General features: G+C 41.8%; 1 protein-coding gene across 7 annotated transcripts in view; it reads left to right on the top strand.

Annotated features, from left to right (window-relative positions):
- Nucleotides 1-1,002: 1,002 nt before the first annotated feature.
- Nucleotides 1,003-19,871, top strand: part of LOC114054292 (serpin B6-like) — a 35,628-nt gene continuing 16,759 nt past the window's right edge. Inside the window, exons 1-3 of one of the 7 annotated variants that reach the window (XM_027877492.1) lie at nucleotides 1,003-1,147; nucleotides 5,412-5,507; nucleotides 14,599-14,701. Coding sequence is in view for 3 of the 7 variants with exons in the window: in XM_027877489.1 (XP_027733290.1) it covers nucleotides 2,691-2,731; nucleotides 5,412-5,507 (137 nt within the window). In the remaining 4 variants the exon portion in view is untranslated. Of the gene's footprint in view, nucleotides 1,148-2,627; nucleotides 2,732-2,899; nucleotides 3,180-5,411; nucleotides 5,508-14,581; nucleotides 14,702-19,871 lie in introns of those variants that run through there. The other 6 variants (XM_027877493.1, XM_027877496.1, XM_027877489.1 and 3 more) reach the window with 6 other exon arrangements.

Raw genomic sequence — 19,871 nt, 5'->3', positions numbered from 1 at the left:
TCCCTCTTTCTAGCATGTTCTTCCTATGCCCTTACAGCAAGTAAATCTGCCTATCCAAATCCTAAACATCTTTCAAAACCAAATGCCATCTCCCCATGATGTCTTACTTTATTTTTCTCAGGTGAAAATAAAAATCCTATTATAGCAGAGTGTAGTAGTAAACACAAGATAGGGAGAAATCAATTTCTCTCTCTCTCTCTCTCTCTCTCTCTCTCTCTCTCTCTCTCCCCCTCTCTCCATTCCTCTCTCTCCATTCTTAATTGGCTAGAATTAGAATTCAAAGATGACTATCATCTTTGAAAACTTTAAGCTCTCACTCTTTCCCCTTTTTTTCTGTGGACAGTAGGAAAAAACGGTATTCTGTCATCTGAACAGGCCGCAGAAATACAAACAAATGACTGGAAGCATAATCTTGCTCTATAACAGTTTAAGTTTCCCTGAAGAGTGAAGGAGTCAGACGTGTGTTTTAGAGGTTTAGGCAAATCATTTAGGATGGTTTTCAGTCCCCTTTCCCCTCCCTCCCTCCCTTTCTCCTTTTCTTTCTTACTTCCTTCCCTGGAGAATTATTCTTCCCAAACCACAGATTACCAGGATAAGGTTTAGAAGTGCAATGGGCTGACTAGGGGGAGGGACGACGGAGAGGGTTTGGGACCGAACCTGTTATTTCATCTGTGTAAAAAATTTCCAGTGAGGAAATTTCCTATTCCATCAAAGTAGGCGCCTTCTCGAAACTTACAATCTAAGAGAGTTGCCTAGGACACTTGAGACGTTAAGTGACTTTCCTAGAGTCACATAGGTAGTATGTGTCATAGGCAGAACTTGCACCCAGGTCTTTAGAGATGAGGCGGGCGTGTTCCGAAGTACCCTTATCCCACTATAGTTTCCCTTAGCACCTGGTTTCCAGTATGCCCCAAGTCAGAAAATAGTTTAAGGAGTAGGAGGGAGTAGCTTCTCTCTGACTCCTCCCACAGTCCACTATTCCCAGATCCTGGGGGTGGTTCTGGCTTCTCTGACTCAGCGGCTAGAGCTTTAAACAGAAGTCCCCCGCCCTGGGCTTAACAGTAGTACTTCTCCCCAAGGTTGCAAGGAGAGGTGTTGAAGGAAGCCGCAGCAGCAGAGCTTACCGCCGCCACTACAGCAAAGGCAGGTAGGCGGGGGCAGACTGGGCTTCTCTGCGAGCTGCTGTGCCGGTCCTCTGAAGGCAGAGCACTGGGAGGGGCGGGTGTCAGGGAAGGCTTCCTCCGCTTTGCAGAGGCCAGAGGTAGTGAAAGGGTGAGTGAGTCTTGGCTCAGGCTTGCACGCTTTCCCACTTGACCCTGAGGTCGGGGCTGCCCAGTTCAGGATTTGTGGAGTCAAGCTCCCTGCCGCTTTGATCACGTCACGAGTGTCTGCGTTTTGAAACTAGACAGGAAGTCCGTGGGCCAGACCACGCCTGGGTCCCAAGAGCAGCAGCAGCTGCAGCAGCAAATACGACCGCTTGTGCGCATTTACCTGAGCTAGCGGCAGCTGGTAGCTTCTAATTGTCAAGGCTTAGTAGCCTGAGCCTGGCATGGAAAGCTGGCAGGGCGAGTGGGTTCTGAGAGCTTGCTTAGGTTGCCCTAGGTTAGGAACGAGGATAGTACTTTTCTCCCGTTCCCACTTCCCCCAGCACACTGGAGCACGTCTGGGTGATGGGGTGTTTGGGTGCTTTGTTTGGGTGCTTGTACCCCAATTTCTCCCTAGCCCCAGAAACACTATCCCTGGCAGTTTCTCCCTAGCCCAAGGACACTGTGCCTAGCAATTTACTCATGAGTGGGCCCTAGCAAGACCCTTATCTCTCTCCTTGGTGCAGTTACAAACCGTACCTGAAGGAATTATTAGTTTGAACTGGCTTTGCACTGGGTCATTAAGATATTCTTACCCATTGGACTATACTACTGCCCTACCTCATTATCCACATCCTGGACTCCTCGTTATCTGTATTCTAGACCTAAGACATATAGGTATACTCCCTACATTTATCTTGTCAAACAAGACATTGACTGGTGGCAGACTGGACAACTCTGAGTTACCCCTGATCTCTAGTTAACTTCGTGACCTAGCAGGCCTAAAACCACACCTCCATGTGGCCCGCCTTGTGGGCTTTTCCTAGTGAATTCTGGGTAAACCGCCTTCCCAGTAGGTACAAGAAGTGCATGTTCCTTTAAGAACTGACCACTCCTTAACCATTCCCCGATCCCACCCTGAATCACCTAGTTAGCATATTTGACACATGTTTTATTATATTTTAATCCTATATAAACTTTAACTGTACCCCTCTAAGGTCGCAAGTTCCTTAAGAATCCTTGCCCGCTGAAAAGCATAACAATAAACTTTTTGCCAACTTGACTTAAAGATTGCTTGAGTTTGTGAATTCATTCCAGACGACCCTGTCCTGTATTTGGGTCTTTGCAGGGTCTCAGTCTCTCAGACCTCAACATGGGCAGCCAGATATCTTGCTTATGAATTATGCATAGAGCAGGCCGGGAGCAGCCTGCCAATGGCACTTGATACTTCTGAACCTGGGGCTCCATCGAGCTCTCGGGGTCTAATGGTCTGACCTGCGAGGTTCCCGAAACTGCGAAAGAGGAACAGATGTGTCCTGCAACCCTGCTTCCTTCTCATTGTCAGTTCCTGGGGGAGGAAGAGGAAGGAGACTTTGGAAGGACGACATGGGGGCAGAACTGAGTCGCTCCCAGCTACTGGGCTCCAGGTGACACTCGCCCTAGAAATAGGATATTTACCTTTGCGGAGAGAGGAGGTGGACGGGCAGTAGACTCCATAACTCTTGTACCTTAGAGCAATTCTGCGCGGGGGGAGAAGAGCAGGTTTCGTCTGGGGATTTTTATATAGTTTTAAAGTTGTAGGTAACCACAAAGGGCTTCGAGAGGAGGATCCCATAAATGCTTAGTAGTCTGGATAAGGTTATACAGCTAGTTAGTGGCAGAGCCTGGACGAGAATACAGGTCCTGATTCCCGACCCAGGGCTTTTGATCATATCAGCTATATGGATCCCACACAAATGTGCAAACCCTAAGTAGAAGCTGTAAATCCTGGAAGTGAATAAAAAAAAAAAGAAACTGAAGGCTTTGTAATTATGGTGATCAGGCTTCGCTTCTAGGAGAAATGATGAAATTTATTCCTCTCCTTTCGGTGGAAAGGTAAGAGACCATAGGTGTGGAATGTTGTGGAGGACAGATGTCTCTCTTGGTTTTGTTTAACTGGGAGGGGCTTACTGGATAGGGAAGAGGGAAAGGGTTACATTTGGGAAAGAGTGATGTAAAAACAAAAAATATCAAAATTGTAAAAGCAAAGTGAATTTTAGATAGACAGGGTACCATTGTGCAACCTTCAGTGGTAGAGGTTGGGGAACCTTCTAAAGTTGGTTAGTGAGCAGAGCCATTGGCAAACCCAAAGCCTGTTTGGTGCCTGGTATTGGCTGGGGCTTACTAGGTCAATACCATAGAGACATAACTAGGCAACAGTAGCCAGGCTCTGTTTCAAAAGTAATTTGACATTCCTGGAGTTAAAAATTCGATGTCCATGAAAAATTCCACTACATTTTTAAATCTGTGAAAAGCAGTGTGGTTTTATTAAAACCATTACAGAAAAAAAGTGTCAAAAATCTAGTTTCTTCAAGACTTAGAGGCACTATGGACTTTGTATTTATCATCACCATCATTACATTTGTTTTGTTAGAATAGTAGGTACTTCAGACTTAGATTTCATTTCAGAAATTCATTTTTGTGAAGCTTGTTACTTCAAGGGCAGGGAAGGGAGGTGGTGAAAATTGAATGCTCAAATCGAGACATGGAGTTACATGAAGAAATTGGCATAAATGTTTTACTACACATTTTATTGCCCAGTCTAGTAATGAACCCTATTGTTGTGTATGAACCTTTTTCAGTTTCATGGTGTGTTGTGGGGGTTGTCTCAAAGAATTCAGAGTCAGACCACCTCTAATCCAAGTATAGGCTTTTATTGAGAATTGACACCCCTCAGAAGTGTTCCAAGAGGAACCAGCAACATGGTAAGACATCACAGGCAAATTTATAGTGTAATGATGCTGATTATATAACAGAAATTATGAATATTAGAAGGCAGGGTTTGTTAAGGGAGTAGGTAACAGGGAGGGGTCCCTTCTATGGTTCTGTGGTCAAACGCTGGTCCTGCTGCTTTCTGATTGGCTAGCTATGGTGGTCCTGTCTGATCAAGGTCGATGGTTAGGTATTGTGGCCCTGTCTTGAGCTAAAATGGATGATGGTTGAGTGCGAGGACACACCTGTTCACATATATGAATTGGATCTGGGGCAGTGGCTAGCTAGGGACAGTGGCTATATTGAGTGTGGAGGCCTGTCGTGTTAGAGCCAGATTGTGTGGTTAAATCAGGACATGCTTTCTGTTCAGTAAGGCCCATGAGGAAGTTAGAATACTGGGGCTAGGGCGGCTTTATTAGGATTCCATCAAATCTTGGCAAGATTAAAGGTTATTCCAGCAAGGTTTTGGGTGGTATCAGGTTGATAAACAGGTTACATATGATATCATAAAATAATCTTTGAATCAGGTTCTTAGATTTTACCTGTCTTTGGAATAAAACAATAATGTTCCTGTCATATATATGAATCATAATTAGCTAATTTATATTATTAGTAGTCACTAGTTAATAATTCTTGAAAATGGACAAATAGAATTCATATGGATTGATGTTTCACCACCAGATAAATAGCAATGTTTTCTTAAGATATGGCCGTACTATATGATAACTTGAAGTGGTATGTTGATGAACTCCTATCTAGTTCATTTTTATTCCAAAGCAAACTTTGACTAGTTTGGCAAACATTATGATTAATGTAAACTGAGGCAAACACTCTCTTGATGGAATTCAGATCTCTCTTTCCCCCACAGGGGAAGGCACTGGGAAAAGACAAAGGCCAGTTCTCAAGATTTAAATCCCCCCTTTCCTTAAAGGGAAGAAAACCAGAGAAAGACAATGCCTGTGAAATTAAAGAAAGGTTTTTTATTAAGGAGGGAAGTAAAACATGCACATGAGGACTGCCAACCTATGCTAACAGCCCACCAAGTAATGGATGGGGAGTGTTTATGTCTTTTGAACAAAGGAAGGTAAGGAATTTGAAGGGAAACGTGGGCTTAGAAAGGAATGAGTCAATAATGGCCATCCCCAAGGGGAGGAAGAATAAGGCTGTGGCCCTTTGATACATAAATCAGATAAACAATTCAAAAGTAGGATAATTCAGAAAGCCCCATAACCAAAATTAAGAGAGTTTCTGGAGATAAGGGTGTCTCCTGTAGGTCCATAAACTACCAAGTGGCTCAGGGTCTGCTTCACAGCTGGTATATGCTTAATTGACTTTAGAATTGCTGATTGTCTGCAGGTCCGCTGGGACCTTCCTGCTCTTCCTCACCACAAAGGATCATTGGTATGTCAAGCCAGGACAGCCAGTCCTCATACAGTTCTTCTGGTTACCCAGGTAATTGGGGGGGTGTCAAACAAATCAAGGTGTCCATTTTCAAATTAATTTCCAGCCCATCTTTACAATAAGAGTACAGTCATAGTAAAAATGAATGAAAGAATTATCCTTTTACTGCTTGCCTGCTATAACCTACATTATGCTCTTTAAATACCAAGGTGAAGGACCATTTCATATTTCCTGAGGTTGTTGTAACTAGAGTTAGGTTTGAAATCAAAGAAAAGAAGATCATTACTACGAAAACTTGTGAGGTGAAGCCTCACTAAGGCCTACCAAGGCCAAATACTCCCTCAAAGTGTTATTTGCATTATATTATTACCAGCAACTTAGTCCACTTGGTAAAATTGTGCCAATCATTTCGGTTAATTAAGAGTCCAGAAATACTTTTTTGTGTGTTCATGACCACATAGTGTTGAGGTCTGAGAGGTTGAGACCCCTCAAAGACCGAGGTACAAGATGGGGTCATCTGGAATGAATTCACAAACTCAAGCAATCTTTAAGTCAGTTGCAAAAAGTTTATTATTACACTTTTCAACAGGCAAGGATTCTTAAGGAACCTGCAGGAGACTGAGGATGGAGCTAGGGTTTATATGGAAAAGGGCATGGGAAAGGAAAGCCAGGGACACTGATGAGGTAATCTAAAGGTGCAGGTGTCTTTTAGAGCTATGGATGAGAAAGTATAGGGAGTATACCAGACAGGGAGGGAGATGACAGAGGTATGGATCTTTGGAGTCTGGCAGGAGGAAGAGTCCTTGGGCCGGCCAAGGACAAAACTCCTTGGGCTGGGCAAGGCTCCCCTCTCCCTCTATCTTGATGAGAGAATGCTCTGCAACAAGGGAAAGCTTTCTCACAAGACAGGAACTTACTAAGAAATTGGGAGGCTTCCAAAGACATGATCTGAGGGCTGGGGCCTGAGCAGCCCAGCACTCTGTCACCCAGCTTTTGTGTAACTGCACCAGGGAGAGAGATAAGGGTCGTGCTGGGGCCCATGCATGAATAACTGCTAGGCACGGTGTCCTTGGGCTGGGGAGTGGTTGTCAGAGACAGTGTTTCTGAGACTAGGGAGAAATTGGGGTCCAAGTACAAACACCCAAGCACCCCATCAATAGGAGTGAATAGTGGTTACATTGTTTTATTTTCAGGACAAGGAGAGAACAGAAAGAACCAGCATTGATTTAAATGTATTTAAATTTCTACTGAGACTTAATTATTTTCTCTGTAAAAGTACATTCCTTGGGGCAGCTAGGTGGTGCAGTGGATAGAGCACCAGTCCTGGAGTCAGGAGGACCTGAGTTCAAATTCGACCTCAGACATATAATACTTCTTAGCTGTGTGACTCTGGGCAAGTCACTTAACCTCAATTGCCTCATTAAAAAAAAAAAATGCATTCCTATTAATTAGTTTATAGTCTTCATGACATTGAGGTTTTAGTTTTAGAGATGTGTGTTATATATTTTAAGCTATTGTAAAATTGTTTAAAGATTAATGTTGTAGCCACATCAGAAAGCTGAAGGATGATTTGGTTATTTTACTTGCCAATGTGAATTGATTAAATATTTGAAGTCTTTGGTTGGCTAACATTCAGCTTTGTAAATGAACTAATCCAGGGCACCTGTACATTCAATTCAGAAAAAAAAAAAAAGCTCTCAGCATTATTATTAAAACCTCAAGTGATTAGTGACCCCACTATCTTTGATTTTGCAATAATTAGCTGTTTGAAATGTGGAGTTTTATTTTGTATAGAACAGGTTTAGAACTTCTCTGGCTTATACATGACTCTTAAGAATCTAAAGGTTAAGATTTTGCAATAGGGATTAGTTTCTTTGTTATCTTATTTTTAAGTTAGATGATTTTCTGATTCACATTTCAGGACCAATGAATAGGGTTTTAGAAAATAATGCCCAAATGCTCCAGGATCTTTCTCAGTGAAAAACTGTATTATATAATTAGTTACAGATTATTAGCTACATTTGCCTAGGTAATTGGTGTTTCTTTTGTAATTTTGCCTAGGAGGGCCTTCAGTGATTATTGGCAACTGTAGGAATTGGGTCTGATTTCACCTTGTTTATAATGGCTTATAACTATAGCATGCAAGAGCTGGAAGGTAAATTAGACGTTCATTGTGTAGGCAAATGAAGACCAAACAAGTTGTGGCTTGCAATATCAAATTATTGGCAGAAACAGTTCTGGATCCAAGTTCCACATTTTTGTACTTTAGTGTTTCTCCTCCCCCCTTCCCCAGTCTTCCACTTCCCCTTAAATTTACTTTGCTTTTGAGTAATTTTGAAAATCACTAATACATCACCAATTATGGTTACAGCTCTGGGATAGTCTCTTTATATGGAGATATTTTTGATACTTTAGTAACTACACCCTTTTGTATAGGTTCTTAGAGGGATTGTCCTTGCATTGAAAACTGGTTTACACAAATAAGCATGTCAGGATCCTAGGAGTTCTGAGAGGCCAAAGAGAATAAAGAACATCTTGATTTATGATGTTGTCTAGGGAGCAGCTAATGTCAGCCTGTCTTATCTTCTATTTTCTGATGTGTAACTATTTTATTATCATTACATTATATTGTGTCCTCCCTAGTTGCTATACAAAGTAAGCTGCTTGAGGAAATGGATTGCTTATCACTTGATTTTTGTATTCCTGGTACTTAACACAGTGGCTGGTGATTAATAAATGGTTGTAAATAGAGAAATAGATAATTTATTAAGCACTTATTACATACTAGTGTTGAGGTTTAGAGTTGGGAGAGCTGGTTCAAGTGTGAAAGAATTCACTTAGACCTTCTCTGTAGCCATTGGGAGCTTTATTTTGTCAAAGCTTCCTGGGCCTGATGTGAGCAAGGAGCTAAACAAAGGGCACCGATATAGAAAAAGACTCAGGCTTATATAGACAGAAAGCTATATAGCCTGTAGGAAGATGATGTATTTTTAGAGTTTCATATGGGAGTTAGAGATTAGGATAAGAACAAACAAGGTAAGGATAAATTTCATGCAGGGTTTTCAGGGAATAGGGGGAGAGCTAGTTGACACACCCAGCAATCATATGCAATGCCCTGCCCCACAGAGTTCCCTATTTGAATTAAAGCATTTGATTCCCAGTCCAGGAAAAGCAGGCCTAACCCTAGGTACAAGGTGGGAATCAGGAATAGGTAATGGGAGAAGTGGTACAAGATGGGGCCCAGAACAAGCATAGCTAGAAAGCACACAGGCAAGTTCCCTTCAATGCATAGTCTTCTTTGACCACTTTTCTGACTGGTCACACCCTGCATCTTATCCCATATCTCACATCCTGCATTGTGCTTGTTCCGTCTACCTCAAGCACTCCTGTCTGCCTCACCATTCACCCAAAAGCTTTTGGAAGAGGGACAAAGAAGCTGTTCCTGCCTGAGTGAGGATGGGGAGAGGAGTAAAATGAGGCTGAAGCAGCATCCAGGGGATGAGGATAGTGTGGAACAGATATCCTTGTTGCATGACCATCTGCAGGTGGACAGCCAATAGTCTAGAAGACATAAATCTGACAAACAAGTTCAATATGCAGGGCCCAAATAGAAGGAGCATTAAAAATGATGTCAGAAAAGAGGAAAACAAAGAAAGAAACCAAGAGCCTCACGATGCTATTATTTGCTTTTGACAGACAGGATTATCTGATCTCATTGTTTTCTCAGAAGTTTCCACTCTGATTCCAATTCTTTTAGGAGGATCAGATGCTGTTGAGGATTCAACTGTATACATGTAAATATAAGTAACAACGCTTCTGCAGGTAGAAGTTTCTACCTTAAGTTGTACAAATGTATTTGCTTATAAGAGGCTGACTTTACTCCAAATATCATAAAAGACTTGGGAAGATTCATAAGTAATTAATAAAACAGGTTTGTACCACAGGACATACAGAATAAACAGGTATTATGTTCACAATAATAGTAAACTTTAAATGAAGTTGACTTTTCCATTACTGTAAAAATACTCCATAAGTTACCTCCCTCTAAGAAAATTGCATTGAAAATTCTTTTCCCCAAACTGAAGAAGTTTCTGATTTAGTTTCAGTAACTAATAGAATAACAGCTAGGTCCCTCAATCAGTTGTACCAGTACCCAATTATTCTTACATCATTTTGAAATTTAAGGACCTTATTCCATACAGACATATATGTAGTAATAGGCAGATATCTAGGCCAAATACCCACATCCTAAGTTGCTTAAGAAATAGAAAGGAATTTAATCTTAGGCTGAATAGCTCAGATCTTAAACACACTTTAATACAGGAGCTCAGATGTATCCCAGCCTTAGTCTGTGGGATAATGATTCAACATTGTGTTTGTACCTTTGTTTCACAAACTTTTTCCCTTTGTCTAATCATTCCCATATTATTCAGAAAGAAAGTTCTGTTCCAGGGATTTAATGTTTCACATAACTATGCAGGAATACTAATTTACCCAACTATTTGGGATACTGGATGACTACCCATTCAGATTGAAAACAGCAAGATTTTTCATACTTGCATTGTGCTCACATCTTTCACTGTTTGCTTTGATTACAGAAATTTGCCATAAAAAGGAAAAGCAAGGACATCACAGTTTTCCAACCATGTAGAATCAATTCCACCTTATAGCCAGACTCAGGAATAGGCAGGTGGGAAACATTCCTTTTCAAAGGAACACAATGGGGAAACTGAACCAGGAGGATCCCATTTTAAGCTGAGGCTCTCAGTTTTTCCAGATGCAGACCTCCACCAGTAACAGTCACATTCTGAGTAGGTTGTGGCATTTCTCTCAGATGGTGGATTATTGACTATTGATTATGGATGGATTTTTATGATCCATCAGACAGCTCAAAACACATCTCATTATGGTCCCATGAGCTTTTACCTCAGATAGCAAGTTTCACTAATCAAAAATTTGCCAGGACTCACTTCTCAAATGTAAATTTGTCCTTGTGCAAAAGCCAATCACGAGAGATCATTTCTATATACTTGCAAATTCTCAGCAAGCTAAATTCCTTGTTTAGGAACTCCATAACCCAAACAAGCTCTTTGGCAAGTTTACAAAATTAAGGAGAATCAACAGGGATCCCAGAGAAGAGGCTGCTTTATCCACCCCATCTATCTTTGGCATTTCTGTGGGCTGTGTTTTTTTTGACTAGCCCCAGTACTGGCTTCTTTACGTTGACCCATCCCCTTTCACTCTCTCCCTGGCTGTGAGCTGGAAGATACTTCCAGACTACAGCTGCTGCTTCTGCCCCTCCCCCTCCTTCCTTTTGCCAGGTTGGGGAAGATAAATTTGCAGGTGGGGGTGGAAGGATGAAACACTGTCTTCCTAATCTGATCCGGGATGAAAGGGGTTAATAGGAAAACCCTTGGTTGTTTGGAATCCCCACACTGAGAAACCCTCTTGACTCAGGGGGAGGGAGTGGGGGAAGGGAGTGACAAGATTGTAAGGAGGTGTTTAAAAACTCCTTAATGATCAATCTCAAAAACTTCCAGAATCTGCTAAAATGTTTTAGCTGTCCTTATTTTTTCACTTCTACTTCCACCTCTTAAAAACTTAGAGTGGGGCATTGAACTTTCAGACCTACATTCTTGAGACCAATGCCCTTTCTTATGGTACCCGAAGCATGAACCATTGACTCTGTTTCTCTGAAAGCACCCAATCCAAGGACACAACAAACCTAGGAATGAAATTTAGAAAATTCACAGTAGATTTGGACATAATTATTGTCAGTCTCAAATTATTGCAACAACTTAGCTTGCAAAATGAAATTTAGTAGGCCTTCTAAAAATGACACAAAAAGATTTTTGCAAAACATTTCTTAGTAAAAAGTATTTCCCTTTCTAAGGCCCAATACTCTTAGCACTTTAAAAGAAAAGGTTATTAGCCATAAATGCACTTTTTTTTGAAGACACATGGTGACAATTTCCAGCTCCAAAAAACTTTTTACTTCCTTGAGCTGGAGGGAAGGAAGTAATTGCAATTTTCCCAATACCCTAGCGCCCAGAGATTTGAAAGAATTGACAGAATTGGACATAAGCTTCCAGATAGAGAGTCTGTTTTCTATGCTGCAGAAGGTGTGCCCAGGTCCATGGCCTCCAACTGTGGACCCAGAACTTGAGAGGTCAGACTGAGTGTGAGACAGCCTTGTAGCTGTCTGACCCATTTGGTCGGACCTGGGAGGTCAGGCCTGCCTAGGTGCTTGGAGAGTGTTAGAAATAAGGCCTTAGAGAAATAAAGCCTTCTAGTTAAAAATGAAACTAAGCTCAGAGTGAGTGAAGAATCGTTTATTTTTACTGTTCTTGGGAGAGAACCAGGCAAAACCTCTTGGAAGCTATTGTGCTGATTACAGAAGCCAGAAAACATTTTATACTGTTAGAATGCCACACCTCCTCCCTTCCAGGCCTGGATTGGTCCGTTCCTTTCCAGGTTACAGTCTTACACATCCACCCATCTCATGTCCCCTTGATATGCCCCCCACATCCCTCATCATCCAAAAGCCTTTGTTCTACTTAGGGCTGGTTAGAACCAGCTTTGCCCTCTAGAACTTTGGGGCCCTTCTCATTGGCTTGCCCTCTCCAGGTTTGGCGAGCTTGTTAAAACAACGTAACTTGTTATTACCAAATTTTTTGCTGATGTTATAAGATGTAAAAGGTTATCTTAAATTGTGGGAGCCCTTACATTACTAACTTCTTTGCTGATGTTATAAGATGTCAAAGGTTGTCTTAAATTGTGGAAGCATGATACCTTGTCCCTTAACAATCCCACCTCTTTTTCTTTACAAAAATCATGCTGCCACACTTTCTTTTGGTCTCTTTCAAACTTCTTTAGCCTGAGCTATCTCGGTGTTTTCCATCATGATCCTTACATTCCCTGGCCCCATGACTTGTAAATTAGCATACTCTCCTGGTGGGGATCCCTTGGCTAATGCGGTTTCCATCAGTCAAGTATGGCCCTGGCAGTGTGTTTGTACTATTCTTTGTAAATCAATGATCATTTGATGACTATTTGCCAAGTACCTACTAAAATCCTAAGCTTTGTGTCAGAGGTTGTCATGTGGCACAAAAACCCCCATTATCGTATGGAAGATTTCTCACATGACTAGACAGTTTCCTGTACCCAAAACTCCTGGTAAGGTTACTACGTGATAGGACACAATTATATAACCTATTGTGTCATTACCAGTAGTTCTTGCAAGTACAGAGCTCATACAGCTCAAAGAGGGGGTGGGGGTGGAAAGAAAATTATTTACAGATCGAAGAAAGCAAACAGAACTCTTATTAGAATTCATATTTAAAAAGTCAATTCCTGCCAATGACCAACCCTTCCTCAGAGATTGGCACAGTTGTTTGCCTTTCACAGTTTTGCACATTATAGGCCTCTCATCATATCATTGCCCCTTTTCTGAATTACTTCCTGCAGCTCTCCACAACGCCCAGCAGGTGGCGTCTGTAATCTCTCCTCTGCAGACCTCCCAGCCTGGACAGTGGATTGTCAGGAAGAATCGGAGAATCCCAGGCTTGGAAGAGGACGCCAGAGGCCAAACAAGGGTCCTTCTTAGAGTACCACTGACAGGTGGTCATCTGGCCTGCAGAGTCCAGAGCCCAGAGACCTGGAGCTTCGTGAGTGCTGGCTCGTCTCACTGCTATGATAGTGCTGGATGTGGAGTCTGGGCTCAATCCTGCTTCAGACACACTTCAGCTGTGTGATACTTAGCAAAGGAATGCCACTCCCAAGCCTCAGGAGTAAAGTGAGGCTAATAACATTAACAAACATCATTAGTTTGTGGTGAGGATAAATCAGATAATATAAAATGACTCGCAAATCATAGGGCTTCTGTGTTGTTATTGAGTATAATTGGTTGGATTACCGTGATGGAAAGAAAGCTGTACCTGGATCATCTGATTCCTATGAGAGGCCTGCCTCTATCTTCCTCCCTCCTTCCTCCCCCTTTTGCCTAAAGCCAAGGAATATGGGAAGACCTACAGGAGTTAGAAGAGAGAGAAAATAAAATTAATAAAGAAGACAAACAGACAAAAGAAACTGCAGAGATTAGAAAAAATGGTGGCAATGGCAGCAGTGGCAACATCAGCAACAATAATAATAACTAGTATATACATAGCACTTGAAGGTTTGCAAAGCACTTTACAAAAATATCTTCTCATGTAATCCTCACAACAACCCTGTGTGGTAACTGCTATAATTATCCCCATTTTACAGATGAAGAAAGTGATGCCAACAGAGGTCACATAGCTGGTAAGTGTCTGAGGCAGGATTTGAGATCAGGTCGTCCAGATTCCAGGTCCAGTGCCTTCTGCACTGTGCCACCTAGTTGCCAATGAGGAGACAATACTGTTTAACCAGCCACAGGCACTCTGACAACGGACTATCAAAGAGCCAGCAATTAAGTGAGGGCACTCAGCCATTCTGGGAAGCCATGTTCACCATTCATCTCAGTACTGTAGTTCTCTGGAACCTGGGTTGAGTAAGTCACTGGCCCTTTAAAAGGAACATGTTAGCACCCCAACCCTCATTCTGACTAGTTTGAAGGTAGCTGAGCCCGCTGAACTCCCCTTCTCTCATCTGAGGGCTGTTAGCCTTGGCATCCATGCTACCATTTTTCCGCTGGCTGCTCACCTGCACTTTATCATGATCTTCAGAAACTCATCTTTCTACAAGATCAAGTCAACTCTGAAACTCATACTACTTCAGTACTCTCTGCCTTCTGGTCCCCTCCCTGCCTCTGACTGAGGTTTGAGGCAGTTAGGTGGTACAGTAGATAGAGTGCTGGGTTTGGAATCAGAAAGACTTGAGTTCAAATTTGAACTCAGACACTAACTGTGTGACACTGAGCAAAATCACTTTACCTCAATTTCCTCAACTGTAAAATGGGGATCAAACATCTTCTAGGTGACACAACTAGTAAACGGTAGAGTCAGAACTCAAAATCATGTCTTCTGAGTTCAAGTTCACAATATGGGCTAGATTTTTTTTTTCTGAAGGATCATGCTTTAAACCCAAATCACTCTGGCTCTCATTATGCTTATACCTTACCTTTCCCTTATTTCCTGTTGAAACAGTGGATGTTTCTGGACAGTTTCAGGTGGACCTGGAAGGGTTACTCCCAGATCCTATATTTAAGAAGGGCCCAGAGGAAACAACTCAGAATTTCCCACCTGACTGCAGGAGTTCATCACCAGGTACCCTCCCTTCCCTCCATCTCTGACATATAGTAGGCACTTAAATATTTATTGACTATCTTACCCTCTATTTGTGTTAACCTGATTCCATCTCAGTTTTGACTCTACCCTCTCTCTCTAGTTAATGATCTTGTTTTTTCCAACTTTGGTTCTATAAACTGGTTACATGGACTTCCGCTTTGGTTTCATGAATCCTGGCTTGTGGCCCAGCCAGATTTCTCTCACCTTCCTGTTTGGATCTTTGCTCCATTTCAGCCCTCCTTGGTTGGTTGGCGCTAAAGAAGAACTAGACTATGTTGCTGACCTTTTTAGTCTATAGCCTTTCAGCTCTGGTCTCCCATCAGCTGTTCTGATAGACTTTTGATTCCTTCTGCTGGGCCTTGTGAAATTCAGACTCACAGGGGCTTTGAGTCATCTTCATAGACATAAGGGTTGAAGCTCTGAAAGGGATAAAATTGCTGAGAGAGAGAGAGAGAGAGAGATCTTGGGGAATGCTTATACTACGGAGTAAGGAAGAGGATATAGAAGGAAGAGAAAAGTAGGAGATGTAATGAAATTCAAACAAAGAAACAGTGTGGAGAAGAAGGGAATAGCTAAGTGTCACTGCAAGGAATTCAAGGATGGAAGTTGAGGATTTGGAAGCAATTTCAGGGGACTAGAGGAAATTTAGTTCAACTTTTAAACAGTTGAGAAGTGAGTCAGTAATGAGAAAGTAGTGATATTCAGCATGCAGTCTTTTTCAAGATGCTCACTATTGAAAGATAGGATAGAGATGAGAGTAATTTGAGAGACAGAAGGTTGAAGAAAAATTTCTGGGCTGTTGGTTTCTGTGTTTCAAATTGAAGAGAACAAAGTGTATTAGCAGGTAGAAAGAAAGGATCCAGGGGAGAAATAGATTTTGAAAATGCATGCAAGAGAGGGAATGATTGATAGAGCAAAGCCTTACAGAAGGCAGGAAAGAGAGGATTAAGGACATAGTTGGAAAGGTTAGCCTTAGTATGGAGTAGAGATAGTTCTGTCTGTCCTCAGTGCTTGGAATGCTTTCCCACCTCAACCTCATCTATTGGCATCCTTGACTTCCTTTAAGTCCTAAATAAAATCCCATCTTCTACAGGAAGCCCTTCTCAACCCCTCTTAACTCTAGTGCCTCCAGGCCTTTGTCAGACTTCATCTAAAATATTGGGTTCAATTCTGGGCACCATGGCTCAAAAAGAACATTGATAGCTGGAGAGTATCCAAAGGAAGAAATGCCTGCCCTCTGATTTACTTCCTCTTTATCCTGTATATCTCCTGTCTCTCCCTGTTGAATTGTATGTTCCTTGGGGTCGGGGACTATCTTTTGCCTCTTTTTGTATTCCCAACACATAGTACAATTCCTGGCTTATTGTAGGCACATCATAAATGTTTATTGACTGACTTACTAAATCACTTAAGCTCTATGTGGTTCAGGCAAAACCATAGAACTTATCACCTAGTAGGAAGGAGTTCCCCTTCCTAAGGAAATCAGATATCCTTCTTTTGCAGGATGAAATTGGCACAATTTTGTGACTTTACCCAGCATTTTCTCAGCAACTGGGAAGCAGAAATTCAGTAACTTGTTGGTTAAAGGTATCCAAGATTAAGGATGGAGACAAATTTTCAAGGGAACAGGTGGTTTGTTTGATTCCTTAAGGAATCATTGCCATGGTCAGAGTAGGGGATTATATAGAGACGCACGTGAAATCAGGGTGAGATAGATTGGGATAACAGGGAAGGGTTAAAAGATTGTAGGATAAAGAGGAGGCTTAGTGTAAATGAAGGGGGTTGGAGGGCAGAGAGACATGAAGGATAGCAAATTGTAACCAGAAAGTAGAAGTTTAGAGTTTTGGATCTTATTTGGAGTGATGTTCCATGGCTAAGAAATAGGGTAGAGATGGAGATTATGGGGATACAAAAGATTGAGGAACTGTAATATCAGTGTCACCAGAGCCAGTGTGGATATGTATGAAAGTATTTGAAAATCATGGCAGGAAAACTGAGCCAGGTGCTAAAGTTACCTAGCAGGTCCTGGAAGAATAACCTGGGGATCCATAGATGACCGTGGAAGGGAAAGGGTTGTTGTTTTGTCCTTCATTCTTGAAGAAGACCATGACATTAGGGAGGTGGTGCCATGACATGCAAGTGAATTAGATTTAAGTGAGGGAGGGCTGTGCAAAGTCACCAGCCTCACTTTCTCCTCCGGAGCCATCTGGGTCCAGTGGCAAGATACGGATCAGGACAACTGGAGATGGCCCCTGCCATGGGGGAGGAGGCTAAGGTGGAAGAGCCTAAAGCCTTAAAGACTGAATCAATCAGTCAATAGGCATTTATTAAGTGCCTACTGGTACCAGGCACTACACTAGGCCCTATAGATATGGATACCAAAAGAACCTCCCCCCTAAACTAACCACCATCCCTGTCCAAACTAAATAATCCCTGCCCTCAAGGAGATTACATGTGCTGGAGGAGGTTGTTCTTCTGACTACATTTCACAGAGAAGAGGAATTTTTATCTCATTTTCAATAGAGGTATTTTTTAATTGAACTGGCCTGTAATCTCCCATCTCTACACATTTGACCAGGCTATTGCCCATGCCTTCTTTATTTCTCCCTCTTAAAATTATCCTTCACATATTTGCAAACTGCTATAACCCAGGACTTCACAAATTGGCTCTAAACTACCTTTTCACCCTCATTGTACATTAGTTTTCTTCATCCACTCTTATGTTACAGTCAAAATGCCCTTCATGTTCTTCACACCCAACACTCCATCTCTCCTCTCATTGCTTTCATATGGGCAGGCTGTCCCCCATGGCTAGAGAGGAAAAGAGAGGTGCAAGTGGATTCCACAAACTTCTAAGAAGAAAGGCTAACAATGATTACTATTTTGGAATGACTCAAAAGCAGCAGCAGAGACTGACTTCTAATCCTTATAGGAAAGTCAGGTTTTAGTTAATGCAAGGAGGTGTGAAAAGGATGTTCTAGAATCATAGAATCACCAATTTAGATCTAGATAGATCAGAAGTCACCTAATTTAACCATGATGCCTAGAAAAGTTACATCACTTGCCCAAGGTCACACAGGTAGGAAGTGAGAAAACCGGGATTTGAACTTAAGTGCTCTGACTCCAAAGCTAACCCCTCTCCTACTGAACAGAGATGTAGAGAAATGTGTATAGAGTACAAATAGAATTCCAAAAGATATGATGAGTAGATCAAGAAAACAGTGGACAGAAGGAGAATGGGTCTAGGGAGGAGTAGAATTGGTGCAAATAGGTGTAAGGGTACAGGAAAAAAAATAGTAGAGGCATGTAGTTTCTGTGGGCAACACTGTAAAAGGGTTGTGTATAAGGGGTGGGAGGAGAAATTAGGTGGGAGGGTTGTATTAGCAGCAGCAAGGGAAAGTGATTAAATTGCTTACTGGATCAATCATACCTTGAGCAAGAAGAATTAACTGGACCAAAGATTCTAATTGGATTGTTTGCGGGGCAGAATGTTGTCATGGTAGTTAGCTGTCTTCAGGGATCCTGGTTCGTAGGTAAGCTCTGGTTATCTGATGTGACTGTGGAGGCTCTAGTGAGGAAGGGGAGGGATAGACATGATTTTAGTGGTCCCTGCTGGTGGTGCTACTCTTACTAGTGGGTGGCTGGGAAGAAGACTAGAAAGACAGACTGACTGATGATACTTCCAGGTAGTTTCAAACCCTCTGTTTGGGACTAGATAGAAGGGTTAGGGAACCCCAGAATTTGAGAGCTAGACCTAAGTGGTCATCTAGTTCAACCTATGTACAAAGGGAATCTCCCCTGTAATGCCCCCAACAAGTGTTCATCCAGTCTGTACATGAATATCTACCAGAAGTGAGAATCCACCACCTCTTGAGGCAGCCCATCCCATCTCTGGACAGCTCTTAATTGTTAGTAAGTTTTTCTTGACATCAAGCCTAAATTGACCTCTTTGTAACTTCTACTCTTAGTCCTGGTTTAGCCTTCTGGGGCCAAATAGAACCGATTTAATCCCTTTTCCACATAACAGCCCCTTCAGATACTTGAAGAAAGTTCTCCTGAGACCCGGTAAGTGTTCTCTTCTGCAGGTTAAACGTTTCTTGTTCCTACAACCTCTCCTCATAGAACATGGCCCTTCATCATCTTGATTACCCCACTTTGGATGTTCTCAGCTTATCAACGTTCTGTTGAAACCATGGTACCCAGAAATGAACTCAGTGCTCCAGAGGAGGTCTGACAAATGCTAACCTATAGGCAGTCTCAGATAAAGGGCGACCCCTTTATCTCCCTATTTCTGGAAGCTGTGCCTCCCACTTAGTTACATGTAAGATCACATTAGCTTTTTTGGTTCTTGCATCATACTGCTGACTCATATTAAGCTTGCAGTCCATTCAAACCTTTAGGTCTTTTTAACAATTGCTGTCTAACCATGCCTATCCCATCTTAATCTCCCTGTTTAAGTTGATTTTTGATACCTAAGTGCACAACATTAAGTTTATCCTTGTTGAATTTCATCATAATGGATTCAGCCAAATGCTCTAGTATCTGTCAAGTTCCTTTTGGATCGTGACTGTCATCCACTGCGTTTGGTATCCCTCCTAGCTTTGTGTCACCTGTAGATTTGATGAGTATGCCATCCCTACCTTGCAAAGTATCACAGGGCTGTGACCTGGGGTCTGGTGTATGTACTCCACTGGACACTTCTTTTTTTTAATTTTTTAAAAAAATTTATTTATTTTTAGTTTTCAACATTTACTTCCACAAGATTTCCAGTTTCGATACTTCTGCCGTATTGGCATTGAACCACCATCAAACATTATCCTTGGAGTTGGGCCATCCAAACAGTGCTTAATCCATGTCATTGCATTATTGTCTAGTCCACACCTTTCTATCTTCTCCACAATATAGTATGAGTTACTTTATCAAAAGCTTCTTAATGTTTCCTATCTAATCTCTTTAATGATTTGTTTTATAATTTCTCCAGGAATTAAATTCAAGCTCATTGGCTTATAGTTTGCAGACTCTTTTTGTTGTCATCCATCCATCCTTCCTTCCTTCCTTCATTTCTTTTTTTCTTTCTTTCCTTCCTTTTCTTTCTTTTCTTTCTTTCTTTCTTTCTTTCTTTCTTTCTTTCTTTCTTTCTTTCTTTCTT

This window comes from Vombatus ursinus, unplaced genomic scaffold, assembly GCF_900497805.2.
Source record: "Vombatus ursinus unplaced genomic scaffold, bare-nosed wombat genome assembly UNPS02014812.1, whole genome shotgun sequence".
Taxonomy (NCBI): Eukaryota; Metazoa; Chordata; class Mammalia; order Diprotodontia; family Vombatidae; genus Vombatus; species Vombatus ursinus.
This window is presented reverse-complemented; position numbering and strand designations above follow the sequence as displayed.